At 35.3% G+C, this 12,022-nt stretch overlaps 1 protein-coding gene across 1 annotated transcript in view; it reads left to right on the top strand.

Annotated features, from left to right (window-relative positions):
* LOC128222360 (putative nuclease HARBI1) overlaps positions 1 to 12,022 on the top strand; it is a 33,029-nt gene that overhangs the window by 18,563 nt on the left and 2,444 nt on the right. Inside the window, exons 6-8 of the mRNA XM_052931337.1 lie at positions 76 to 117; positions 9,064 to 9,106; positions 12,006 to 12,022. The exon at positions 12,006 to 12,022 is cut by the window's right edge and continues 416 nt beyond it. Coding sequence (XP_052787297.1) covers positions 76 to 117; positions 9,064 to 9,106; positions 12,006 to 12,022 — 102 coding nt within the window. The remainder of the gene's footprint in view (positions 1 to 75; positions 118 to 9,063; positions 9,107 to 12,005) is intronic.

Below are 12,022 nucleotides of genomic sequence, written 5' to 3'. Positions count from 1 at the left end.
CGATCCGCTTTTCGACACCTTTTTTCTTTTATTTGATATGTTCTGGTATCAATTTGTATTTCTTTCATCTTTCAGACTGGAGGAACTTGCAATAAGGATGGATGATGACCGAAAAAAGTAGGTACACGTACTACTTAAATGCTTTATGTTGCCATTTATATTTCATGCACTACGTAACAAAGTTCATCATAAACTGGCATAAATGAATAATTACTATATTAAGGTATTTTTTTACAGACTGGAAGAAAAAGCAATAAAGTTGGATAGCGACAAAAAGAAGTAAGTACACGTATTTCTTATCGTTCTTGTTGCTATTTATATTCTATGTTCTAGATATACAATTACAACATATACATGCATACGTTGATAAGATACTATATCATTATATTCTTTAACAAACAAATGAAAAATGCTAAAACGTAAGTTGACGCATTTCCTAAAATTGTTTATTCATTTGTATTTAATGCAACAGGTAACAAATTGAACAAATTGTATCATATACAAGCGCATATTTAAAAATACTACCTTCATATTATTTTACAGACTTGAAGAAAATGCTAAACAGTTAGATTCTGACCAAAGGAAGTAAGCACACTCATTTCTTATCGTTGTTGTTAACATTTGTATTTAATGCAACATGTAACCAATTGTATCATATACAAGCGCATGATCTAAAACACTACTTTAAGATATTCTTTTACAGACTTGGAGAAATTGCTAAACAGTTGGCTGATGTCAATAAAAGTAAGTACTTTCTTCAAATATGACAGAAACTCAAAAATTGCAAACACTTTATAGAACGACACTCTGGTTAAGTTTTCTATTCTGCTGTACCAATTTTGGTTAAAGAAATCCTTTACACGACGCTGAAAAATAATAATAAATGTTTATGTGTTGCATTTGGGCAATCCAGACTTCATGTTAACCATAACACAACATATTTTAAACATTTACTGCCCAATTAATGTTTCTCAGGTTATTTTCAATTTCACTAACCATCGTTTAATACATAACCTTTGAATACTTTCTGTCACAGCAATGTAATATTTTGAACCAGTATTTTAAAATGTATGTTAATCGCACAGAAAACTATTTTTCTCCCTAGTTAAGCATATTTAAAATCATTTTGTGTCGGGGTTTTAACCCCTAATATGTTCTAACAAAACATTGTTTGTATTCGTTTTATATTGCTTGCACTGGAAACTCCCCACACCACACAACCATTAAATGAATTGGCTTAACTACTTAATCAATTATATCTAACACATGTTCATTTGTGTTGTTGACAACACCCTGAAGATACCTTTTCAGTTTAAAAATAGCCTTATTTGCCATGATAGTGTTTTATAACAATCCATAAGAGAGCCTCCAGATATAAAAAAACAAAACAATACCTAAACAAGAGCTGTCACAGTATGTGACGAATGCCCCCGAATGTGACATTGACCTACGAACAAGGTCAGTACATGAAAAGCTGTTCTTGCCTTTATGTGTCAAATACATATGGCAAGTTATTTTAAATTTCCTCTGAACATAAAAAATACCACCCATACTTGACAACCTACACTGTTATGTCCTTATATTCAGAATTCCCTTGTGAATAAACACTTTCACTTTAGAGGTAGGGACATGGGTCTTGCACAGGACACGTCATCTTCGTATGTAGAACACATGTATTTTAAAATCTGTCCATACAAGGGAAAGTTACAGCCCGGACACGACAACCTATACCCTATGTCCTTGTATGCAGCACTCCATTGTGAATAAACACTGTGACCTTGACCTTTGAGGTAGGGACACGGGTCTTGCACGCAACACATCGTCTTGGTATGTGGAACACATGTGGCAAGTTATTTTAAAATCTGTCCATACAAGGGAAAGTTACAGCCCGGACACGACAACCTATACTCTATGTCCTTATATGCAGCATTCCATTGTGAATAAACACTATGTGTGACCTTGACCTTTGAGGTAGGGACACGGGTCTTGCACGCGACACGTCGTCTTGGTATGTGGAACACATGTGGCAAGTTATTTTAAAATCTGTCCATACAAGAGAAAGTAACAGCCCGGACACGACAACCTATACTCTATGTCCTTATATGCAGCACTCCATTGTGAATAAACACTACGTGTGACCTTGACCTTTGAGGTAGGGACATGGGTTTTGCACGCGACACGTCGTCTTGGTATGTGGAACACATTTGGCAAGTTATTTTAAAATCTGTTCATACAAGGGAAAGTTACAGCCCGGACACGACAACCTATACTCTATGTAATTATATGCAGCACTCCATTGTGAATAAACACTAAGTGTGACCTTGACCTTAGAGGTAGGGACACGGGTCTTGCACGCGACACGTCGTCTTGGTATGTGGTACACATGTGGCAAGTTATTTTAAAATCTGTCCATACAAGGGAAAGTTACAGAGCCGGACGGACGGACGGACGGACGGACGGTGCGATTTTAATATGCCCACCTTCGGGGGCATAAAAACAATATTTTAATAAAACATATATTTCCTAATCACCATAATGCAATTGCAAATTTTGCGGTAGTCCACTTTTCTTTCCTTAATACAACAACTTTTGTCTTATCCTTATATACAGATAACTTCCATCTGTATTAGTCATGTAAAATGATTAAAATATGTTGCATTTCCTCACTTGTTTTGGAATTATTAGTATATTATCTGAATACATCTTTATAAATAACTTGATTGTATCAACATCTATTTCTTTGGCTCCATTTAAATATAATTCATATATTAAGTCATTTAGGTACATAGAAAAAAATAAACGGGCCTAAACATTCCCCTTGACAAACACCAAGAAAATATTCAAACAATTCACCAGTTTCACCAAAAATCTTAACTTTTGTTTTGACACTACTGTATATACCCTTCATAACGTTTAAAAGTTTTCCTCGAATACCTAACTTCTACCAAATGTTAGGTAGGACATGATAATCAAATGCTTTAGAATAACCAACAAATAAACTATAAAATTGTTCATTCGCATTAAGGACATAATTAATCAATCTAGGTAAATCGAAAATACCGCAGTAGTTCCCATTTTTGAACGAAACCCGGCTTGTGATTCAACGTATATGTAATTTATTTCAGCCCATGATGCATTTAGTAAATAATTTCCATAATACACTCAACAATGTGATACCAAGTTCTTAACAGCTGAAAGACTGCCCATCTTGTAAATAGGCAATAAATATACATCGCTCCATAAATCCGGAAAATGACCTAATTTTAAAATTTTATTGAACAATACAGGTTAAAATTTGTCGTTTCCGTAATCTAAAAAAAAATATTTAAAATTAAGGCCCAGCTCTTCGACCTAGATTAAACTCTTAAATATTTCTACTTATATCAACAGCAGTAAAAGGTCACTTGGTGCATCTCACTCATTAAAACTTTTCTTCATCTCGTATCAACTATATTTTCAGTGAAATAAATAGCATCTTTGTCTGTTTGAAAAAACAATTTATTTTCAGGAGTATTAATTGCTTTAAAATATTCCGTGAACGTACTTAAGATGTGCTACTATACATAATTAGTATTTCCACTATTAAGCGATTGACTGTTAATCCGTTTACTGAATAACAGCTCACGTACATCTTCAATACATGATAACAGGTTATATAGTCATTGATCCATATCATCATTACTATTCGCTCTATCAATATTACAGTTCAGTTCAGTTTAAATATACTTGACGAACAAAAAACATTCAAACAATTTACCAGTTGCACCAAAAATCTTAACTTATGTCTTAATCTTAAATCAATGGTGGCAGCGGTGTTTGAAAAGAACCCGTTGCAATTTTCGTCTGCTCGGAGAGGTGTGACTCACCTGTTCTGGCTGGGTTCACATTTCTTTTTTGGCTTGCTTTTAAAGATGAAATGCAATAAAGCTCTAGTTCAGTACTGCCTGCGAGTATTTTTTATTAAATTGCTGTACCAATATAATTGCAATTTGGCTAATTAAGGCAATTTTCTGAGTTTTAATAGCCGGAAAAAGTAAATTTGTTTTTCAAATTAGCCGCCAGTTTGTTTCATCATTCTTATTGGTAACCTTTGATAGTGGCTGAGAATTTCGCTATTTGTTTACCAAATAAGTGAAAATACCATTAAAACAATTGTTAAACAAATTGGCCTGATTTTAACGTCTCCGGCAGATTTTACGATGAAATATGTCCATGGTTGCAGCGACCTTGGTGTTACAGAGAGAATGTACATGTATTTGCCGTGGGTCTTGCTGAAGGTAGAGCAGCGGGTGCCGTCCAGGTAACCATGCCCATTCTGATGTGGGAGAGGTTGGTCTCTGTTATGTTGTAATTAACGTTATACATGCCTCATTGACCCTGGTGAAAGATTTTGAGTGGTAACCAAAGTCGGGTACTACCTGAATTGGTTTGAGCTCAGTCAGGGGGTCTCTCCTGACGGTAGCTGAAAGCCAACTTAAATGCCTAGTGAATGACTGCCGGTCATTTAAAATAGTTTGAATGGTTGACACATTTCCTGGAACCACAGGGGGCAAAGTGTGATAGGACCTGATCAGCCCTTAGTGAATATGGTACAAAAGTACCATGCTGGCCGAGATCATGGACGGAGCACTTTCTCGGTTACTCTTAAATAGAGAGTGCAATGGTTGCGATGAGAGGCTAGCTGAGTTGCCATGTGGTTGGGGTAAGATTGCGCAATGTTTCAGGAAAGCTAGGAGCTTGCTAGGCTAGTGTAGACAATGTGTGTTGTTAGTGCCAGACATAGCAGTCTGCAACTGATCGACGGGTCAGGACTGTTTGGGAGGTCTTAGGGACCCGGTAACAGCTGTCTACGAGGGCAAATGCTTGACTGTCTCCATTACACTTAAATAGATAGTGCACAGGTCGCCTCAGTGGGGTAACTATGCTACCTGGTGGGTGTTGGTATTGCGCATAGGTTCAGGAAATGTGGGGACATTCCTGGCTAGTGTGGACAACATGGTGAGGTTAAGAGCCCAGTGTATACAGACTAATTGACAATGGTCAGGACTGTTCGGAGGTCTTCGGGACATGGGTGCGGCCGTCCAATTGAATGCTTTAAGAAATGTGGTCAATCGCCTAAATAACAGTGTGAACCAGAGTTCTCCAGGTATCCCTGTTTTGAAAAGTGAACGGTTAGTTCCAGGCATGTCACTGTAAAACGGGTTAATATAGTCCGGAAAACCATATAGACACGAAATGCATGGTTGGTTGACAAATCAGTTATCCATCATAGGTGGGTTATGCTCAAAAGATGAATTCTGAAGCTCAATAGAAATCAATGTACATTATACTGTATTCTAGTAGGGTAATATCAGCTTTAAGGTAGCACTGTCTAAAGCCTTAAAGCAGTTCCACGTTACATGTACACCTTTGTGTAGTAATATAAGTTGTCCTTCCAGCAGACTGTATTGTTGTATGGCAATGCAGTCACAGCATTGCTGCAATGGAAGATGGCTAACTATCTTCTTTCTATGAGCCCACCCAAAAAGGTCTCTCATTTTGAGAGACGTTCTGTCTCGCACATTGGGAGAGAGTTAGGGTGCTACCATCACTGCCGGTAGTCATTGATAGTCACTGTCATGAGATAGGACATTCTTTGTGTTAACCAATAAGATAGGTGTATGGGCCCCTTAAATGCCAAGACAGAGGCATGGAAAATTTGTATGCTGGCTGTCTCTTGTAGGAGACAGACTCTCTATATTTCGGTCGTGGGCTTGTCACAGGGCACAGGAGGTCCTCTCCCGGCTTCTTTATGGTCTCTACGCAAAACGTTGGTGAGGTCCTGTGACTAGCCTTGAGGGATGTCCTCCATATCTACAATCGAAACATTCAACGGCTGTTGCTTGACTTGAAGTAGTGGTAGTAGCATTGTCATGGAGAGATTTTCTATAGAAATTCAGAAAAAAAAATGATGTAAATAAAGGCGTTAGTCTGGCGAAAAAGCTTTTAGAATGTTTTGTGTTACGTTTTTGATAACATTGAACACCAGAAAATAATGTCATAGTGAAAATTAAACTAAAGTGGAGTCTATCCATATCTGAGGCATTTACCATATGCTTTAAACGATTTTCGTTCTGGCTGAGCTTGTCCCTGTACTTTTAAAACATTTTCGTTCTGGCTGAGACTGACACTGTACTTTTGAACGATGTTTGTTCTGGCTGAGCTTTTCCCTGTATTTTTAACGACAATCTTTCTGGCTGAGGTATCTCTTTATTTTTTATTTCGATTTTCGCGACGACTGAGCTTGTCCTAGTAGTTATTAACGATTTTCCTGACGGCTGAGCTTTTCCCTGTATTTTTAACGATCTTCGTGACGGGTGAGTTGTACCTGTATTTTTTAACTATTTTCGTGACGGCTGAGCTTGTATCTGTACGTTTTAACGATCTTCGTTCTAGCTGAGATGTCTGTGTACTTTTCAACGATTTTCGTTCTGGCTGAGTTGTCCCTGTACTTTTTAACGATTTTCGTTCTGGCTGAGCTTGTCCCTGTACTATTAAAACATTTTTGTTCTGGCTGAGACGGACACTGTACGTTTTAACGATTTTAGTTCTTGCTGAGCTTGTCACTGTACTTTTAAACGATGTTCGTTCTGGCTGAGCTTGTCCCTGTACTTTTTAACGATCTTCGTTCCGGCTGAGACCTCTCTCGAACGAGATCATGTACAGACAGTCTGACAAGCATCCAATCGAGCAATACCTAACAAAACAATCTAACCGATATACAATGGCAGGACAATAAAACAAACACTTACATGAACAAGGAAATACAAATACAAACTTTATTCGCAAGAAACGCTGATCATCTTAAACAGTACACTAATAAAACCGCGATAGTGTTCGCAGTTTGCGATAAAGAAACAATGTAATTTACAATAAACGATATAAATTTTACAAGCGCAAAAACTGCTACCACGAAATTACGATATGGCGGGGTGATTATTAAACAAATATAACAGTATATATAATTATCTGTAGCACAAGTCTAATTGACAATTTGGTTATAATCGGATTGTGAAGGTTATTTCCAAACTATTTACTTAATGCCTTTAACAATGGGATAATAATGCCTAACTTCATGGCACTGTAAATGTAAGATTAATTAGTTAAAAATAAACTGAGAAAAAAATAACGTCGGATAGCGTTGTTGTCTAGTAACTCTTATAATAGTTGATTTGAAGTATGACATTTGATGGATTTCAGAGATGACGACGGACAAAGCAGACCAGTTTTTACCACCCTGTAAGTAAATTCCGAAACATAACGAACAATCCCGCTTTCACCGCAAACAAATAAATGGTTGACAATGACTTTGGCCCGGAGGTATATACTTGAATGAGGACAGGTTGAACCGGTTTTGAAAATCATATTGTGAAAAAGTGTATGATTTGATTAGCATTAAGTAATAAGCGTGTACACATGAGACATACTAAATTGTTTTCGAGTGCCATAACATCCACAAATAACGAGTACTTGGGAATTAGAATACCAGTGTACATTTTTATAACACACTTTATACGTGAATGTCATAAACAGTGCAAGGCCAGTTTTTTATTGCGTGTAAAAATGTCAGTGTCTTAGGTCATTCAAACATAGTTTTTTTATGCACATTTTTTTTTAACTTTTATATACCCTGGCTCATACATTAAAATTAATGACAATCTAATCATATTCCAACATAATATATTGACGAGTCATTGCTACATTAGAAAGAAAATATTTATCTTAAAGGGAAAAGTCGTAAACAGGCCGACTGTTTTTATTTCTTTCTTTCGATATTTGAAATGAAATCTAGCTTATGTAATTTTCAACCTATGTGTTGTTTAACATTGTTTTACTTTTAAGACTTTCTGCTAATCAAATCCTATTTTTTTAAGAATCGATGACAAAGCTATACAGGAAATATTATTCCACCTGGGATATTTATCAATTAAAAGCCATAATAGAAACATATGGTTTATTTCAATCACCAGTTGTGTTGACTCTCGTTCAATTAACTGGGTAATAAAATAATCGAGAAGTTGTCAGAAATTGTCACATATTTTGTTTTGTTTCTTTTTTGTTTTTTATACTCGCCGTCTCAGTAGACGTATAAACATATTTATTTTATATTGGAAATTACCCCAAAACTATTTAGTGACAACACTCACATTCACAATATTATACAATCTAATGTTTGAAGGATAAAATAGATATTGAACTCCACGTTTACAATGTACAACTTTCTTCCTAAATCAAGACGTATTGTCTTTTGCATCATTGTATTACAACAGTATTTTTCTCCTGGATATATCAAACCTGATGGCTAAAATAGGCAGCTTTTGTATAAGTTTGCATGTCATTTTTGCTAAATATAGGAGAAGTACATTAACACATTCATACATGCTTTGATTGTAGACATTTCAGACGGCATGACCCAACTTAAAATATTGTAGAACAGGTTAGTTTGTATAGTGTTATAATTTTATGTTATCAGCTTGTGTTAACTTTCTTTAATGTGTTAGACACTGTAAAGTATAAAGTGTGCATGCAGATTAGAAGCGGTATATTCTTTACCGATTGTTGAGTCACTAAAACTTACAGTGTTTACTCAAAATATAGATAGCTAAAGTACTTCCAGAATATGGTTGTTGTCAAGAACACGTGTGTACGATTCCCTTGCCTAAGTCTGTAAATCCACTAAAACTTCTGACATCTTCACCACTAGCCAGAAATATTCGAAAGTTTGCAATACCTTTACTAAAGATCTTTTTAGAAAGTTGTATTATCAACTGACGAATTTCAATTGCTACAAACAGTTCATTCACATTACACATGAAATCAAATGGTACGCTGTGTGGTCTTATACTACTTAAAAGAACATCGTTTAGAAATGTTAATTAACACGGTTAATCAAACGCATTGAAAATATAATTTGTGTTTGTCGATGTAGGAAACCTAAAATAAAACTGTTTTCATAAACTACAAATAACTAATATCTCGTGAGCATCGACCTTTAATTTATATCATTCAATTGTTGTATTCCAGACATGTGGTGGAAATGGAAGAGTACACGGTCAAAGCTGTCCAAGTAACTGTCCGACAGTGGGTCTTATCATAATGCAACTATCATAATGCAAACCTGTAGGACCATAGATAAGTCTCAACCGTCATAACTCAAAATTTTACAAAATCTCAACAGGATCTAAAATCAGGACGATGCAGTGAGCCATGGTGAGAAAAGATATCAATCATTTGTTCGCGTTTAATGTGTGGGCTTTCGACAAATGGTACATCGCCATTGGTATAGATCATAACACATGGACACATGATAACAGTGTGCTAGCAACTTCTCTCGAAGCGGGACATTTCTATCGACAATTACATAACAGGTACAAAAACGAGGACATCATTTATCAAAACCTGATTCGAAAACCTGCCATACAATAAACAGAGGAGCCACACGAATAGAACAAACGGCTATAAACTCATTGCTTATATGGAGTGATAATGATTGTGAATGTTTTGTGCAAAGGCCATCTACAACCTGTTTCAATGTTTCTTATTATATTGAACTTGTGATTTTCCTTTATAAAATGTGTTTTGTGGTACAATATTACGTTTTGACAACTACATTTAACAGTTTCAAGACTGAAACGTTTCCAAAATATACATTATCGTTATGTATTAGTTTGTGTTGTTAAGAACCCCTATCCTCTTGCATAATTTAGATTTATCTCCCTGTATAAGACTCCTGCATTCTTAACAATATGGCAAATTTAAATAACTATACCTTGATTTTAATTATAAAAAAATATACTTTCAAACATGACACTTATTTACGCGTCATACGAACGCTTGACCAGTATACCCGAGTAAACCCTATCGATATTACGTAATCCGAAGTAGGTATATATGTCAATTCGAATATCAGCTAAAACATTTAGTGAACGTTTATCGATTGCAGCTGCCTGGCACAGGTGTGTTGGCTGCTAGTAGGTATACAGTGAGCCGCTCACTTAATCAACCCTATATGAAGGCAATTTTTTTCTCAATAATTGCAGATATACATTCCAAATTAAGAAATGTATATATCATTTGCTCTATATACTCTGTCCATGTATACAAAACGCCTTCTTAATATTTATTTTATACCCATCATATATGCTTACGTAATTCATTTCAAAAAGTAGGGTAGTCCGTATTGCAATGCATAGCAATACAAACGTAATTAACTATGCTGACATCACATCATAAATGTAACATCACGCGATGTTAAAATAATGTTCCATTATGCTTTTTGAAATAGGGTTTATTTTAGTTTATTTATAATATTTAGTATCTATTTATGTGCGTTTATATTATTCGTTATCAGTGCTTCAATGTGATGGTTTTAACGGTTGTTTTAATGGTAGAAGTACAAATTATTATTAACTTCTTTCTCGATATATCGTGTACATTTTATCCTGTTTTTATTTGTTTATTCAGTTTTTAAATGTATAGTCAAACATGAATCTTTTCTTCACCATGTAGTTTTGATATAATGTTTTCAATAACTTATATTGTATGTCCATATATGTGATAAGAATTCTGTACAGAGCTTTTAAAGGTTTATTGTATATATAAAAATACTGCTGTACAAATTTGAAATATAGAAATGAAAAGGCGTCATTAAAAAAATGAAAGCATAGATATATTTAAAATTATTTTACTGGCAAAGAATAGAGCAAAAGTGTTATTGATACTGCCTTTTGATCATTGTCGTATTTGACCCACATGTATATTTGCATGTTTTGATTTAACTCTATTTGCGTCTCGTGAAATCCGAATGTGCAACAGTTCATTCGAGTCGAATTCAACCAACCGGATGAAACGCAGTACCAATGACCCTGTTGAACTGATATTGGTTAAGGGCTGTATTCTATAAATAAACATTGACATATCTTTGCTACAAGAAAGTTGGTTTTAAGTTAAAACATTGTAGAGTGAACATTAAACCTAAATGAGTTAGCAACCAGACCTATATCGTCCAATCTTGCAAACACGCTGCATATATACCATTATTTGTCTTATTTCTTTCATACACGTTTGTAAATATATACATTTTTATACAGTTCATCTTGTTTATATTATGAAATTACATATTCTATATGGATTAAAATAATCATTAAAGAAACCGTTCAGAGAATAGAGTTACATTTCTTTTAGTCTTAAAACACTTTCAAGATATATATATTTATTTTCTGTTCGGAATAAATCGTATTTACGATAATTACCATATATGGGGGGGGGTAATTCCGACCATTGCCATATATGGTAATGGTCAGTGGGTTTATATAACCAAACGGCTGGTATAAAAGCCGTTTGTCCACGTGCTTTCGTCATTCGATGTTGTATCGGGCCAGTTAAACCATCAGAAAATTGGTGTATTGTATTATGGCAAGCGACGAAGAAGGCGGCGGAGTTGCACGTGGAAACGGTAAGTCCTCGGGGGACTCAACAATTGAAGCTTTTTCGTTGTTTAAAACATATCTTGACAGTCAATTGAAGGACTTTAAACAGGATTTGTGTAGTATTAAAACTAGCAAAGACAAGAAACCAAAACTTAAAAGTGAATCAAATAAACATCAGTTTGAATTTAATTCAGAAACTCAGGAAGGCTTGGAAAGGGCTTTGTGTAAGAACTTACCTGAAGGAGCTCAGGGGCCGGTTGCTCAAAACCTCCGTTAAGCTTAACTGACCGTTAAACAGCTAACGGTCCATTTAATTTCAACATGGCGTTAATTTTCTGTTGCTCAAAAAAATGTTAAGTTTTAACGATGGAGTTAACGGTGAAACTGACCGTTAAAGTTAACTGAGATAAGAACCTCGATTAAAGTTAACGACAGATATATCATGGCAGGTATATTTTTACCAAATGTAAGGTAACAGCGTCAGTATAGACATACTCCTCATGTTCAGCATATTGATGATGGGGAAATGCACGAGAGGTATCGTTTACAAATGA

This window comes from Mya arenaria, chromosome 16 (genome assembly GCF_026914265.1).
Source record: "Mya arenaria isolate MELC-2E11 chromosome 16, ASM2691426v1".
Lineage (NCBI taxonomy): Eukaryota > Metazoa > Mollusca > Bivalvia > Myida > Myidae > Mya > Mya arenaria.
The sequence above is the reverse complement of the archived record's forward strand: the minus strand, read 5'-3'. Positions and strand labels throughout refer to the sequence as shown.